This window comes from Clupea harengus, chromosome 13 (genome assembly GCF_900700415.2).
Source record: "Clupea harengus chromosome 13, Ch_v2.0.2, whole genome shotgun sequence".
Lineage (NCBI taxonomy): Eukaryota > Metazoa > Chordata > Actinopteri > Clupeiformes > Clupeidae > Clupea > Clupea harengus.
The window spans coordinates 27,699,055-27,716,554 of NC_045164.1; the positions used below are offsets into that span (position 1 = coordinate 27,699,055).

Genomic DNA, 17,500 nt, shown 5'->3' on the forward strand with positions numbered 1-17,500 from the left:
GTGAGAGTGTGTGTGTGTGTGAGGTGAGAGTGTGAGTGTGTGTGTGTGTGTGTGTGTGTGTGTGTGTGTGTGTGTGTGTGTGAGGTGAGACCTACCTTCGTAGCAGGGGGTGAGGGGCTGGGTGGGGCCCTGGAGGGTGGAGGGGATGATGGAACAGTACCCGTGGGGGAGGATGTGCTCAGACTTGTAGTAGACGTTCTTCCAGCGGTGGGCACAGGCCTGCACACACACACACACACAAACATTAACACACAAACATGAACACACACACACACATACACAGGCCTGCGTGGACCAGGAGGGAACAATCAGCACAGGCAGAACATGCACACACACACACACACACACACACACACACACGTAGGTAGACGAAGGTACGTCTCACCACACACACATGAACACACACACACACACACACACAGAGAGGCCACACGTGCACACACATCCACACGTGCACACACACCTCAGGCACATCCACACGTGCACACACACCTCAGGCACATCCACATATGTACACACACACACACACACACAGACAGAGACACACATCCACACGTGCACACACACCTCAAGCACATCCACACGTGCACACATACACACACACTGACAGAGAGGCACATCCACACACACACACACACGTACACACACACAGACAGACAGACACAGACAGGCACATCCACACGTGTACACACACCTCAGGTGGACACTCACTGCCAGAAACACACACACACACACACAAACAAGTTTCTGTTTCTGCACTCTAATGAAATAAGCCAATAGACACACATGAACCAGAGACACAGAGACAACCATCTCCTCTGGCCATCTGAACGGCAGCCGTGGCGTCGATCGGTGCCTTATTCATGTCTGAGAGGAAAACACTTCAACCGCAGCCAAGCCTCAGCAGAGCTGTGAGTATAATGGCTTCATTGGTGCAGCAGCGCTGCAGAGGTCTGGGTGTCTGTGAACATGGCACACACACACACACACACATACACACAGCAGCAGCGGTGCAGAGGTCTGGATGTCTGTGAACATGGCACACACTTCTAAGGGCAATGAGGCTCATCCAGTAGGACACAGAGAGAGACGGATCCTGGGAGTTCATAGCGAGGGATCCAGGGGGGGGTCCAATGAGTTAGAGGCAGAGGGGGGGGGGAGGGGCAGAGGAGGAAGAAAGGAGGGGGGGAACCTCACCAAAAACAAATAAGAGGATACAAAAGTGGGGGGCGGGGGCGGGGGCACCCCCCCCCCATTCATAAAGTCAGCCCAAAACGAAGGGGCAACATGAATGTGGTAACAACCTAAAGCTGGCCCAGTCTGAGGTAGGAACATGAATGTGGTAATAACCTAAAGCCCCGCGGGGCAGGAACATGAATGTGGTAATAACCTAAAGCCCCGCGGGGCAGAAACATGAATGTGGTAATAACCTAAAGCTGCCCCAGTCTGGGGCAGGAACATGAATGTGGTATTAACCTAAAGCTGCCCCAGTCTGAGGCAGAAACATGAATGTGGTAATAACCTAAAGCTGCCCCAGTCTGGGGCAGGAACATGAATGTGGTATTAACCTAAAGCTGCCCCAGTCTGAGGCAGAAACATGAATGTGGTAATAACCTAAAGCCCCGCGGGGACGCAGCGGTCAGAACTCCTCCAATTTTCACCAATGAGACCATCCTGAACGACGACCCTCTCTCTCTCTCTCTCTCTCTCTCTCTCTCTCCCTCTCCCTCTCCCTCTCCCTCTCTCTCTGTCCTCTTTTCCGGAACAATCTGGGGCTTTTTCTCAGGTCACTGAAATGAGCGCTGGAGTGAGTTGTGTGGATTGTGGGGCATACCAAATGAATCAGATGACTCTGGCAGCAGGCAGCTGCTTTGGGAAACACTATAACTGCCTCTGTGTGTGTGTGTGTGTGTGTGTGTGTGTGTGTGTGTGAGTGTGTGTGTGTGTGTTCCAGTGATGCCTGGTTGGTCCACAGCCCTGGCAAAGCTCAACACACACAGTCCTGGTGACCTCACAACTGAATGACTTCAGCTGCAGTGTTTGATAAGCATCTCTCCTTTCAATGAGAGCAACAGCAGCAGTCCCCTGTGAGCCTCACCGGCCAATCAAACGACTCCAAAACAAAATTAAAAAAACAACGATTCCCGTAATGGCCTGGAAATGTGAATGTGGTGGAAAATAAGGGCCAATTTACTGAATGAGTTAAAAACTTCTTTTCTTCTTCTTCTTCTTTCTGGGCCCTTAAAGGAGCTTTTGTTTTTCCTGACGACGTCAGGAGCGATAGAATGTTCCGTCATCAGCGTCTTCTCTGCCTGCTGACAGCCGATAGGCTGAAGAACCGTGCCGAGAGCGACGGGGAAACAACAAGGGGAAGAGAGGCTCACATCTGCCAAACAGCCGTTTCAGACACACCGCAGCACAACGTGAGGCCCTACAGCTGAAGAGAAAACGTGTGCGAGTGTGTGTGTGTGTGTTTGCACGTGAGGAAGGCTCACTACTACACAACAGTCCCAAAGTTGTTCTATCTCTCGAGCTACAATGCCATCCATCCACCACAGGAAGCACAGGAAGGGAGGTGGCCATCTCTCTAACGTGTGTGTGTGTGTGTGTGTGTGTGTGTGTGTGTGTGTGTGTGTGTGTGTGTGTGTGTGTGTGTGTGTGTGTGTGTGTGTGGGTGTGTGTGTGCCCACACCCCAGCCATCTCTCAAACGTGTGTGTGTGTGTGTGTGTGTGTGTGTGTGTGTGTGTGCCCACACCCCAGCCATCTCTCTAACGTGTGTGTGTGTGTGTGTGTGTGTGTGTGTGTGTGCCCACACCCCAGCCATCTCTCTAACGTGTGTGTGTGTGTGTGTGTGTGTGTGTGTGTGTGCCCACACCCCAGCCATCTCTCTAACGGTGTTTGTCACATCACTGCCACATCACTGCCACAGCATAGCAACAACTGGAGCTATCAACACCAACACTGGAGCTATCAACACTGGAGCTATCAACACTGGAGTGTATGTGTGTGTGTGTGTGTGTGTGTGTGTGTGTGTGTGTGCCCACACCTGGAGCCGCCACGCCACTGCCAGCACCATCTGTTTATGCCTCATCTCTCCACACACAAACAGGAGGTGCTTTAACTGTCCCTCAGACCTCCCCCTCTTTCTCAGCCTTCGCCATCCAAAGGTGCACATCAAGACTGAAGTAGGAAAGGTTTAACCCCCCCCCCCTCCTCTCCAAACCCCCACTGCCCCCCCAGGGTCTGAGCTCTCATCACCCAGTGCAGGGTGTATAAGTTAGGGCCTAATGAGAGGCATGCCCTTGGGCTGGACCACCTCTGCGGAGCTGGAGACTAAACAAACCACGCAGAGCCAGCTGTCCATCTCGTGCGGCGCGCTCACACGTTATCTCCCCCGGCACATGGGGGGAAGAACACGTCGGTCAGCACAGCGCAGCGCAGCACAGCACAGCACAGCACAGCACAGCACAGCACAGCACAGTAAAGGCACAGCACAGCACAGCACAGCACAGCACAGCACAGCGCAGCACAGCACAGCACAGCGCAGCGCAGCACAGCACAGCGCAGCACAGCACAGCGGAGCACAGCACAGCACAGTACCAGCACAGCGGAGCACAGCACAGTACCAGCACAGCACAGCACAGCACAGCGCAGCACAGCACAGCTTTGAGTCTTTGTTAGCTTAAGCCCGTCGGAGGCGCACACCGCGGTGATTCATTCATCGCGCGCACATGGGATGATTCCACGTGGAGAGGAGAGAAGAGAGGAGAGAGGAGAGAAGAGAGAGAGGAGAGAAGAGAAGAGAGAGAGGAGAGAAGAGGGGAATGCACACTACAGCTTTTTTTTACTCTCTTTCTCCCTCATGTTTCTCAGAGGGGCACAGCTGGAGTTTTACTGTGTGTGTGTGTGTGTGTGTGTGTGTGTGCGATGGAAAGATATTTGTAACAATGATGGCTTCAGTGCTTGGTCGTGTTTTACAGGGATACGTGGTTTCTGCGTAAAAACAATAGCCTGAGTGGCCAAATTTCCAGCACTGTTTCGGCGGCCTGAAGAACAGATGTACGCTCGCAGTGAGGAGAGTAAACCTTGCGGACGGACGGCAGGCAGCCCTGGGCACTTGGGCACTACTGGCTGTTGAGACGTGCTTCAGCACACAGGCACAGGTTCTCCACTAAAGACCCTGTTTATGGCATCAATTACCCTGGAAGTAACACTGCAGTGTGTGTGGAGAGACCATAGCCAGGAGGCACACAGCCTCATTATGGATCTCTCATTTTGGGAAATTGCAACCAGAATGGAACCAAAACAAACAAACAAATGCCGTGGCAACGTCCCCCAGCGCGGCACGTAATGGCCTGGGCTGACCGGGACTGACTGATGCGGGGGGCCCAAACGAGCTCATGGCCAGGTTAGATGCGGGGGCCCAAACGAGCTCATGGCCAGGTTAGATGCGGGGGCCCAAACGAGCTCATGGCCAGGTCTGATGCGGGGGCCCACACAAGCTCATGGCCAGGTTACGTTCAGATATGTTTGCATGATGAGATGTTCCACGTTTTAAAAGACTGTGGGTGACATTTAACAAAATTATAAAACTGACACCAATTTCAGAGAGAGCTTAACTCAGGCAGGCAGACCGACCAGCAGGCCAACAGACAGATACAGACAGGAAGTCAGACAAGTCAGTAAAGCAAACAGACCGATAGACAGATGGAGAGACAGTCAGGCTGACATACACAGACAGACAGATAGATAGATGGACAGACAGACATACAGATGGAGAGACAGTCAGACTGACATACACAGACAGACAGATAGATAGATGGACAGACAGACACACAGATGGAGAGACAGTCAGACTGACATACACAGACAGACAGATAGATGGACAGACAGAAAGAATGAGAGAGAGAGTAAAGATGACAGCCATACCAGCACTTTCCCGTTGGGCTTGTCCTGCCTTGCCAAGCTAACGCCCATCCACTCGTCGTCCCGGTCGCCCTGGCAAGTCTTCCCACACGACTCCCTCTGCTTGTTCCCTGGAGGAGGACACAGGATAGACACACCATTATGATTAGGAGCCAGTCCCATTATGATAGTCCCCAGGAGCCAGTCCCTTCTCCCCCACAGTCCAGGCCCCACGGTCGGCCTCCTTGGCTTCCCGGTCCTGGCCTGGACAGAGCTGGAGGCACGATTGTATATTTTCAACCCCATTTAACTCACACACCTGGAACTCATGAGCACAATGAATTCATGGCCTTTCCCAAAAATGAGGAGGAGGAGGAAAAAAAGAAGAAAAAAAAGAGAAAAAAAGGAGAAAAGAATGGCGAGGGGAGAGAAAACACTCAATATTTGTGTTTGAGGGGTTTTACTACTGTTGCTGCCTCCCTACTGTTCCCGCCCGGACGCAGAGGAGGATAACGGACTGCTCCCTAGACGCTCCGCTGTTTGCTTTGGCTCGGGTTACCCCCCCCCTCTACCCACACGGCCGCGGAGGACAAGCATCAGGCCCCGGGGGCTTTGAAGTGCTCTCTACCCACTGGAACACCTCACCCCAAAACACTACTGTGTGTAATCTTAATGTATTCTTTTTCATCCTGGGGGCAGCTTGAGCCGTGACAGAAAGGTCTGACACATGAATCCAGCCTGCCAAGCGATGTATACTGGGGGAGCATAGAGGTCAAAATATGGAGGCACAGCACATGTTGCCCCGATTTTGTCTGCGAATGTTTTGGGGGTTTTCCCCCCCCAAAAAAGGCTTTGATCATCACTGTCTGCTCAATGAACAACCCATGACAGTATGAGTGGAGGGCAGTAGAACCCATGACAGTATGAGTGGAGGGCAGTAGAACCCATGACAGTATGAGTGGAGGGCAGTAGGAAGGGGTAACTGTGCTTCCCACATGTGCAGGTGCAGCTCTCTCCAAAGCTCCACTTCTAAGACTTTACCTCGCAAATATTGCGCATCTCATGGAGTAATAATTTTCCAGGAATGCTCTTCATCCCATGAACATCTCATCAAAAGCAGGAGCTGAGGGAGCTTCCCCCTGTCATCTCAATAACACACTTGTTTGTTTTCTTCTGTGCGAGTCCCAACCCGGGCGCTCTCTCCCAGGCCAGACGGTTCCCCTGAGTTACCCAAGAGAGGGCTCAAGGGCTCAGGCTCTGATTTAAACTCACCCACACACACACACACACATGCACACATGCACACACACATGCACACACGCTCGCTCACACACTCAGACACAGACAAACACACAAGGTCTGGCGCTGACAGGCAGGAGCATTTCTATCCATGCAATGAAGAGTCAGTAAAAGTTTACATAAATCTTCATCTTTTCAATCACACAGGCCCAAGCACAGTTACACACACACACACACACACACACACACGCACGCACACACACACACACACACACACACACACACACACACACACACACACACACACACACACACACACACACACACACACACGTAAACAAAAAGAAACATCAAACCCCTGACCCCCCTTCACACACACACACACCACACACACACACACACACACACACACACACACACACACACACACACACACACACACACACACACACAGACACACACACACACACACAGAACAAACACACAAGGTCTGGCGCTGACAGGCAGGAGCATGGTGTGCTGGTTAAAAGATAACAAAACAAGAACGGGCGGAACCGCTAAACAGGAAAGAATAACTGGCACACCAGATGGGACCATATGACTCAACTAGCGAGATCAGTTCAAATCAGTTCCAAAGCTTTGTCCTCTTATTTCAGTGAGCAGATCAAAGTGAAACACCCAAAAAGGTGGATGAGGAACTCAAACTGGAATCATGACTCACATTCTCAGTGCTTCAGCTATGCTTTCTGTGTCTTCTTTTTGAGTCTGACTATTTGAGGCAGAGTTTGACCCTAACATCTTCATGTGAACTTTTGATTGACAATGGATTAACGGAAAAGACACACCTACTAACTAATTGACTCACTCACGAACTCACTAACTCACAAACTAACTTACTAACTCACTAACTCACTAACTAACTAACTAACTCCCTACAGAGAGACATTCCCGCTCACATCTCTCCAGTGTGGGTTTAAAACTGATGACAAAGGTCTCCAATATTGGTTTAAAACTGATGACAAAGGTCATCAGCCTGGACCGAGGTTTCGCCATTACATCATCCAAAACATGCCCCACGACTAGGAGACACAACCACCATTCACATATTTGTCCAGATAATTACAACACAACAGAAAAGCTCTCTTCCACTCTGCCTTCCAGAACCTCCCTCACGCCGAGAGCCAGAATAACATGGAGAACATTTGAAAGGAATATAATGGAGGGTCGTTGTGAAGAATGGAGTGTAACCCAGGGCATATGATCCTCTCAACTCCATTGGCCGACCTCATAAATCCCTGGGTTGTTTAGCATGTCATGTGCAAAGCCTGCGTTTGGAGAACACACAGCTGTAACATCACTCAAGCTATCATCATCAGGGTAATCACATGGCTGTGGGCTTTTGTGACAGACTCAAATGAATACCTTTTTGTGCTTACTAAGTCTTTAAAACGCACACTCATTTCCACGGATCATTTTGTGTCGGCCTACTGTTTAATAGCTAGGGTGAGAGATGACAAACACACACACACACACACACACACAAATATACACAAACACACACACATTCCCTCACACAACTGTTTAATAGCTAGGGCGAGAGGGTCACCTGACCGTGAGTTGTAGGATATAGCAGACACATGTTTCTTCACTCACGCCAGTATGCTAAACATGCTGCGATATTTCACAAATGCACGGGAGAGGAGGGACAGATTACGATCTTCTGAGGACAATTAAGTAACACTGCAAGAGCACTGTGTAGGAGCAGACGGCGTGTCTTGTTCAATAGTTGAAGTTTTAACTACTTCCTTATAAAAACTGGCAAACATGCAGAATCCTGGCTCTCTGAAAAAAAGGCTCACGAACCCGAAAGCTTGACGGGCTGAAAGAGTGTGGGCACGCACCTCAAAGGACCTCCACGGTGGCCTCGTCTATGGTTTTGGCCCTGGAGTCCGCACATTTATTAAAGCCTGTTACCGTAAAAACTCAGTCACAACAGACACCGCTTCCCTTTCCAGCTCTGTTCCTCTGCGCTCCTCGGAAGTGAGTCCGTCCCAAGGCCCGAGCTCTGGTCTGGATTATGATTCATGCTTCCTCACCGGCGGCTACACGGCGGAGCGTGAGACGATGGAGCAGGACCCCCGAACGCACGCACGCTTCGCCTCACGCAGCGCCTTCCCCTCGCTGATGACACACGCTGTAAGAAGGGGAGCTGGCCGTTCAAACCGTATGAATCCCGTCCGCTCAATCTCAACCACAAGAAAGTGGGCTTCGTCTGAGGCGACGTCTTTGACTCCAAATACTTGGCAAGGCCCTTTGGAAAGTATTAGCGAAAACATCCATCATGTCGATCAGGGGAGTCTTTCTGGACTTTCGCAGCCAGACAGCGTCTTTTCTTTTTTTAACATGTATATCTAACCCAAAAGGAAACCTGACCTCATTCTGGTGATATATTAAATACCATTCAAAAACAGACATTCTGACTGTGGATGTGAAAAGTGATTACTCAGCAAGAACCACTGAACACCACTTCATCAAACAGTCCTCCCAATGTTAACACAAACAGAGTCCATATGGCCAGAATAGGACATTTCTTTTTTTGTGGGGGGGGTTACTAGCATTTTTATCGATAGGAGAGTGGGTGGGGGGGAAGGAGGCAGGTGGGGGAGAGATGGGGGGTGGGGTGGTGGGGGGGGGCTTGAGTGTGTGTGCCCGTGGGTGCCTGTGCCCGGTACCCATGTGTGTGTGGGGCGCTGCTCTATGATTCCCCCAGAATAGTAATGAATAGCAAACAAAGAGAGGAATGGGTCTCTCTGCCATCGCTGGCCACAGCACACACCACTCCACCGCGAATAAGGGCTCATTATCAGCACCAGGGATCTCCACAGGAACCTCCCGTCAGATAACAGCTATGGGCATCCACTCAAACAGGATGTGGTGGAGAAACATGAGCATTTATTGGGTCAATGGTATGCAGCACAGACCTCAGTCTTTTGGTCTGGGGGTGACAGAATCAGACCCCATGTCTGAGAAACCTCTGCTCACCCCCAGATCTGCATTCAGGGGTCTCTCGCTGGCTTGGCATAGTGTCAGTTATTTCAACAAGCATAATATGGTGAGGCAAAATGTGAAGACATCAGCATCTCTGAGAGTACGGTCATGCCGTGCTGGTTTGACTGTAACCACCGTGACAAAAACAGGTTGCCATGGTCACTGATTCTGACAAAACAGTGATCTAAACTCTCTCTTCTCACCTTCTTCTGTGAACTGTGAGTAAACTTCAGCAGGCAAAACACGTTCCCTTTTGTAAACACAGCACCAATTGTAGTCCAGTGTTGTTTTATAGGTGAGCGCTGCAAATACCTGCATGTGTCTGGGGAGTGTGTATCGCTGCAGGAGGGACAGGGGCAGGGCCCAGCGTGGAACATGTTAACACAGTTAATGATTAGCTGAGAGAGAGGGGGAGAGAGAGAGAGAGGGAGAGAGAGAGAGAGAGGGAGAGAGAGGGAGAGAGGGGAGAGAGAGAGAGAGAGAGAGAGAGAGGGGAGAGAGAGAGAGAGAGAGGGAAAGAGAGAGGGAGAGAGAGAGGGAAAGAGAGAGAGAGAGAGAGAGAGAGAGAGAGAGAGGGAGAGAGAGGGAGAGAGGGGAGAGAGAGAGAGGGAAAGAGAGAGAGAGAGAGGGAGGGAGGGAGAGAGAGAGGGAGAGAAAGAGAGAGAGAGAGAGAGGGAGAGAGAGAGGGAGAGAAAGAGAGGGAAAGAGAGAGAGAGAGAGAGAGAGAGGGGGAGGGAGAGAGAGAGAGAGGGAAAGAGAGAGAGAGAGAGGGAGAGAGAGAGGGAGAGAAAGAGAGGGAAAGAGAGAGGGGGAGAGAGAGAGAGAGAGAGAGAGAGAGAGAGAGAGGGAGAGAGAGAGAGAGAGAGAAGTGAAGTTACTGACCCCTGCCTAGGTCCATCTCTGTGCATCGGCGCTCCGGGTTGCTGTGGACGCGACACTTGAACACGGCTCCTGGGGAGTGCACTGAGCTGCTGTAGGACGAGTTCGCCCTGGGAGCTCCAACCAGGATCCTGAGGGAGGGAGAGGGTGTGTGTGTGTGTGTGTGTGTGTGTGTGTGTGTGTGTGTGTGTGTGTGTGTGGTGTGTGTGTGTGTGTGTGTGTGTGTGTGTGTGTGTGTGTGTGAGTGTGTGTGAGTGTGTGTGAGTGTGTGTATGTGAGTGTGAGTGTGTGTGTGTGTGTGTGTGTGTGTGTGTGTGTGTGTGTGTGTGTGTGTGTGTGTGTGTGTGTGTGTCGGTTTGGGGTTAATAGATTAATAAGTATTTGCATTTGACAACCCTGTCACTATAAAGTGCATTTTCCCGTGATGGATATTTCATAAACACAGAGTGTGCGTGTGCGTGTGCGAGTGTGTGTGTGTGTGTGTGTGTGTGTGTGATGATGGATATTTCATAAACACAGAGTAACTGTTGAAATGATCGCACTAGGTGCATACCCATGAGCCAAATTAGGATGGGGTGTATATTCACCCGTCGGGATAAGATTTACTTCAAGGACAAATCCCTAATGTACGCCAAAAGCGTCACTGTGTGGGCCTTCGCTGTATCATGTAATACAATTTACGACAGAAGTTCTTCAGGGTTCAACATCTGCAGATCTACAATCAACATCCCACATTTGCAAATAAATGTTTCTTATTGACCATAGGCTTGGTGTACGGGTGACAACATACAGTAAATACACAGGGAGGCTAGAATTCAGTTTATGTCTACGTAATGCTTTTTTTCATTTTGTTGTTAAATAAGAGTTGGAAAGGGGGTACATCTGGACAGCGAATGACGTCTTAGCACAAGCTGTTTCCCCTCAGTTTCTTCCCTGGTCTGACACCCTTGCGTATCATCCCTGCAAAGTATTTTGCATTTGAACTAAACGAACACTAACTTGCATATAATTCAGAAAATAGTGTTTTCCAAAAATATTCCACCCTCTGACAAACGTGCTTAATGATATAGTGGTAATCAATAAGAAAACGCATTTTTACTTACCAGCGCGTATTGTCGTGGAAGTGCTCCAGGACCGAATATCCAAAAAAGGTCCCGTTTGGACCGCGAAACACGCTGGGATGTTGCAAGTCAATGTTGTAGGAGTACGCCACAGATACAGTTAGATACACGTAAAACACATCCAGAATCCTTCTCCTCTGGGTTAGAATCTCTGCCATTATGTGGTACATCCTTCAGAGACGCAGAGATGTGACAGTAACAAGACAAGTAAAAGTAGTTTCAGTGGCGAAGCGGAGTTGTCCTCTGCAGCTCAACTGTTATCCCAAAGTCTGGAACTCACTGCCAACTGTTGAACTCACTAAACCCAAACGGAATGATACAAACTTGCGGCTCAGGGCCTGCTCATCTGCCCGTGGATCTGCGGAACTGGCGTTGTATAGTGGTAGTTGGCATTAAGCACGCCCGCGGTAAGGCGTATGTTTTTTCGGACGAGCGTCACATTTCACATCACTTAAATGCGCACTGCTAGTATGTTCACTGCTGCCACCTACCGTACAATACCAGCTTCCAATTCCAAGTAATTAAATCGGTTAGTAGGGTGCTTGCTTCTTGGAGGGAAAAAAAAAAACCTATTGCAGTGTAACGTGCAGCCTTTTGGTGCGACACTACCGGTGCATGGAATTCGTTAAACCACAAAGATTATGTTGAATATTTTCTACAGAATGTTGATTACTGGAAGACAGTCTGGTTATTACTTCGGGCAGGAAAATAGCTTCCATTTACGCTAGCATGTTACCACACCACTCACTCACTCAAACTGATTTCAAGGATTTCAATCACGACTTCAGACACAAACAAATGGCTTTTTCGTGATGCGTGTATGGTAAATAAAACTTTATTAGTTGTAAAATGTAGCAACAGTCACAATGTGCCATATGGTACAGATTTAAAGTCCTTATTTACAATTTACATTAGGTTATCTTTTTTTCTGTCCGTCACCAGAAAATACAGTATTAGATTAAAAAAAAAAGCTGCTATACTCTGTGATTTAACAGGGTACTACAGAAGCCAGTGTCTTATTGTGAGTGATGAATATACAGATACATGTGCAGCACAAAACAGGTTAAAGGGTCTTTTTAAAATCACAAGATCAACAAGAAACAGAAAAATAAATCAATAGTCACATCTGAAACAAACATAATGATGAAAAATCAAAGTCAAACACGAAATTAAGATTTATTGCACAATCCATTCAGCTTTCACACAGATAAAAAATAGCAGTAGTGTCTCCAACTAATTAAAAAAAAAATCATAAATTAAGAAAGAAAAAAAAAAACATAATTTCATTGCAGGCAACTAAATAGGAAGAATTCATTGAGATCTGTCATTTCATCTATTAAGCGAGTTCCCCCATACCTAGATTTACCTTGGTACCGATCCAACACAGACAGGCATACAAGTATTTGTGAATCCCACCATGACCTTACACACACACACACACACACACACACACACACACACACACACATATAAACCAAACATTAGCCATCAGGAAAAGGGCTCTTTCAAGTCACTGGCAGTTTTCCTCGCCCTTCCCAAATGTCTTTCAACAGCAGCGTCTGTCTCTCGACCTCCGCCCCTGGACACGGCACCTCACCGAAGCCAGGGCTGTCACACCGAAGATGAGAGAGGGGAGAGGGAGAGGGAGAGAGATGAAGAGAGAGAGAAAGTTAGTAACATAGCTAATTGAGAGCTTTGGACTACAGCTACATGAAGAAAATACTTCCTAATTTTACAATGACATGCTAACATAATATGACCATACTCGACATGCTAACATAATATGACCATACTCGACATGCTAACATAATATGACCACACTCGACATGCTAACATAATATGACCGTACTCGACATGCTAACATAACATGATTTAGGGTTAGCACACTCGATCCTACTCTGTCACCCACCTGTGACTCAGTTTGAACACAATTAGAGGACACAGGGGCTAGGCGGTGATATCCTCCGCAGAGGGAATTAAAGTTATTCTAAGCTATGACTGCAAATCAAAAAGGCCGACCTACTGACAGGAAATGAAGACATGGAAATGTTTCTGTCTGGAAATGTTTCAAATATGGATTTTTTTTCTTTTCTTAAAAGATTTAATAGCATAGCATAGGGTTCTTTGTTCTAAGAACCTGAAGTGTGTTGCAGTCTTGGAGAATAAAGAGCTTATTAATATGCCATAGAGTAGGAATAAGCAGCTTATTAATGTGCCAAAGAGTAGAAATAAGCAGCTTATTAATGTGCCATAGAGTAGGAATAAGCTCAGTCATCATCTATTCCATAGTAATACGGTTAAAGTGGCACCCATGGGAGCAGGGAGGTCTTAGTGGCTACAGCGAGCAACAAGGTGGAAGTGTTTAGTAAACGCCGCTGCCAAAGCAGCACACGGCTGGTGTGTGTGTGTGTGTGTGTGTGTGTGTGTGTGTGTGTGTGTGTGTGTGTGTGCCAAAGCAGCACACGGCTGGTAAAAATACCACAGGTGAAATAGAGTGTGTGTGTTACAACGTCTTAAAACTCACTGAGAGCATATCCACCGAAATTAACGAAGGTCAACAAATCTGTTGATGCCAACAAATGAGTCCAAAACAGATTATCATACTGTGTGTGTGTGTGAGGTGTGTGTGTGTGTGAGAGAGTAAGTGTGCATGCGCGTGTGCGTGTGAGAGAGTGAGTGTGCGTGTGTGTGTGTGTGTGTGTGTGTGTGTGTGAGAGAGAGTGTGAGTGTGAGTGTGAGTGTGTGTGTGTGAGAGAGAGTGTGAGTGTGAGTGTGTGTGTGTGTGTGTGAGAGAGAGTGAGTGTGTGTGTGTGTGTGTGTGTGTGTGTGTGTGTGTGTGAGAGAGTGAGTGTGTGTGTGTGTGCACGTGCGTGTGTGTGTGTTGCGGGGGTCCAGGTTTAAAACACGCTGAACTGAGTCACATGCACGTTGAGAACAGATGCGGCTCACCACCACTCGGGACTCCTCTCGTTCCAGAATCTTCTCTGCCTCTGTGTGTGTGTGTGTGTGTGTGTGTGTGTGTGTGTGTGTGTGTGTGTGTGTGTGTGTGTGTGTGTGTGTGCGCTGAACTGAACTCACCACCACTCGGGACTCCTCTCGTTCCAGAATCTTCTCTGCCTCCTCCGGAGGGAACTTCAGCACGGAGGTTATGACCTTGGCCATCGTCTGCGGAAGAATAAATCTGCACGTGTCACATCCAACACCTCTTTCTGCACACGTCACATCCTTTCAACACAAAGAACTTCCCATTCTAACACGGGGGAGAGAGACGGGGCTCCACAGAATCTGCCATTGTGTTCAACAGGTCCCAGTCCTGCCCCCAGTCCTATCATTGAATCATGTGTGTTAAACTCTTTAGCCCACTCATATCTCTGGATACTCCACGTTTATCAGAGGCCTTTCACATTGAACACAATGGTGGTTATGGTTACAGTAACCATGCGTTATATCTTTACTACAGTGTAGTATAGTGCACATTGAACACAATGGTAGTCATGGTTACAGTAACCATGCATTATATCTATACTACAGTGTAGTATAGTGCACATTGAACACAATGGTAGTCATGGTTACAGTAACCATGCGTTATATCTATATCTACAGTGTTTTTACTGTTATTTGACTTTGTATAGAAACAACTGCCAGATAAGCTCATCAGACTGTATTCCACACAACTGAAGACCCATAAAGGAGATGACTGTATGGGTTAGGGTTAGGGTATGGGTACTGTATGGGTCTGCTATGGGAGGGCTGGGTCTTCACTCTTCCTCTGCACACAGACTGGACGTCCCCTCCTCTCCTGGGGGGGGGCCCCTGGGGGCCAATGAGCAGCGGGGCCCGTATTCTCCCACTGCGGCCCCAAAACTCGGAGAGTTATTCCCTACCCTCACTGCTCTCGCCACGACCTCTGTGTCTCACAGCGGGGTGTGGAGTCAACACCATCCCCCCCCAACCCACCATCACCACCTCCTCATCCTCCTCCTCCTCCTCCTCGCACTCCTTCACCCCCCCAGCCCACCTCCTCCACCGAGCCCCCTCCCGCACCAGGCTGGTCTGAGAGCAGTTAAGCCTCGGGAGAGGAGGGCCGAACCATTGGGCTTGTTATCGCCAGCGTGCTGCGTAATCAGCTCCAGACAGTGCTGCCAGGGGCGCTAACACTCTACACTACCCCTGAGAGTGTGTGTGTGTGTGTGTGTGTGTGTGTGTGTGTGTGTGTGTGTGTGTGTGTGCTGAGACAGGTACTACCCAACAGCTCGAGCGGCGAGGAGGAGCCTCAGGAGAAGCTTCAGCTCTGAGCCTAACGAGAGAGAGCGAGCGAGAACGAGCGAGCGAGCAAGAACCAGGGCCGGAGCCAGCTCTTAAAAGTGCCCCCTGCTTGGGTCATGTGACCGACACGAACCCTGTGGAACCCTGCGGGCTGCCTGCCGGACATCCTCCCTCATTGGGGGGGGGGGGCGGGGGGGCTGGTGGGGTGTGATGTCATAAGAGTCTGACTGTTTGCTGTTTATTGCCAACCTGGAGGGCTAGAGGAGAGAGGGGGGGGGGGATCCCCGCTGGCTTTAGGGCCGTGTCGAGCACGCTGTTAATTAAGCTGCGCTAAATGGACATGGGCTGTTAATTAGGCCCTGGTCCATCGGCGAAACAACGCAGCTTTTGTGAGGGCTTCTGACTCGAGGGGGCTCGTTCTGGGTGTGGGAACCGGTGGCTTTATTGGCCTCTGTCTAGATCAGTATGCGTTTATTACGTCCTCCAGCAGTCCAAACAGAAACCCTTGTTCTCACTGAGGTGGATGAGGATGTATGTGTGTGTGTGTGTGTGTGTGTGTGTGTGTGTGTGTGTGTGTGTGTGTAGCCCGTGTAGAATGAGGCTATGGTGTGTGTGTGTGTGTGTGTGTGTGTGTGTGTGTGTGTGTAGCCCGTGTAGAATGAGGCTATGGTGTGTGTGTGTGTGTGTGTTGTGTGTGTGTGTGTGTGTGTGTGTGTGTAGCCCGTGTAGAATGAGGCTATGGTGTGTGTGTGTGTGTGTGTGTTGTGTGTGTGTGTGTGTGTGTGTAGCCCGTGTAGAATGAGGCTATGTTGTGTGTGTGTGTGCATAGCCCGTGTAGAATGAGGCTATGTTGTGTGTGTGTGTGTGTGTGTGTGTGTGTGTGTGTGTGTGTGTGTGTGTGTAGCCCGTGTAGAATGAGGCTATGTTGTGTGTGTGTGTGTGTGTGTGTGTGTGTAGCCCGTGTAGAATGAGGCTATGTTGTGTGTGTGGGTGTGTGTGTGTGTGTGTGTGTGTGTGTGTGTGTGTAGCCCGTGTAGAATGAGGCTATGTTGTGTGTGTGTGTGTGTGTGTGTGTAGCCCGTGAAGAATGAGGCTATGTTGTGTGTGTGTGTGTGTGTGTGTAGCCCGTGTAGAATGAGGCGAAGTTGTGTGTGTGCGTAGCTCTCGTACCTTCGTCTCTCGTCCCATCATGTACTCGAACATCACCTTCCTCAGGTACTCAAACTCAGTGGGCTCGTTGAAGGCACTGGGGCTGTATTGGGGGGCGTCTGCGGAGGAGAAACAGAAGCGTCGGCCGTTAATGAAGGGACACACTCCGTCTAATGGCACATAACAGTCAACACAACACTGTTACAAGAACCAGCACTGCCATAAAACACTTTAACAAACGTCCCCTTCTCTCTCCCCCTCTCCATTCAAATGCAAAAATGTTGTTGATTAAGCGTTTTCTAAAATGCAATTTCATATCGATCTGTAACATGTTTGGATCAAACTTTTAGGATAATATGCATTTTGTCCCCAGTTTCTCGAGTTTCATTTCCACAATGGTTAAATATAGCCTGACCATAGCTTTAACCTTTTCTTAAGTGGTTTTCACAATGTTTCCAGTGACTGTTTGTAAATGTTTGTTACCTAAAGTATTTTAAACATCTCCTCGAATATGGAAAGCTGCTATATATTATTTCATATCTCACCAATCAATGTGTGTGTGTGTGTGTGTGTGTGTGTGTGTGTGTGTGTTTCATATCTCACTCCAATCAATGTGTGTGTGTGTGTGTTTCATATCTCACTACAATCAATGTGTGTGTGTGTGTGTGTGTGTGTGTGTGTGTGTGTGTTTCATATCTCACTCCAATCGATGTGTGTGTGTGTGTGTGTGTGTGTGTGTGTGTGTGTGTGTGTGAGTTTCATAACTCACTCCAATCAATGTGTGTGTGTGTGTGTGTGCTTCATATCTCACTCCAATCGAATTGTACCAAATTAGAGTGAATTGAACCGTTGAATCAAATCGGCAATCTGTGCCAATCCCCAGCCCTCACTC

The 17,500-nt window shown here is 48.9% G+C and overlaps 1 protein-coding gene across 1 annotated transcript in view; it reads right to left on the bottom strand.

Annotated features, from left to right (window-relative positions):
- LOC105892863 (integrin alpha-9) overlaps window positions 1–14,204 on the bottom strand; it is a 197,096-nt gene extending 182,892 nt beyond the window's left edge. The window contains exons 1-5 of the mRNA XM_031579635.2: window positions 14,143–14,204; window positions 11,176–12,801; window positions 10,076–10,203; window positions 4,931–5,037; window positions 96–219 (exon numbers count right to left, since the gene is read on the bottom strand). Coding sequence (XP_031435495.1) covers window positions 96–219; window positions 4,931–5,037; window positions 10,076–10,203; window positions 11,176–11,363 — 547 coding nt within the window. The 5' untranslated portion in view covers window positions 11,364–12,801; window positions 14,143–14,204. The remainder of the gene's footprint in view (window positions 1–95; window positions 220–4,930; window positions 5,038–10,075; window positions 10,204–11,175; window positions 12,802–14,142) is intronic.
- Window positions 14,205–17,500: the final 3,296 nt, after the last annotated feature.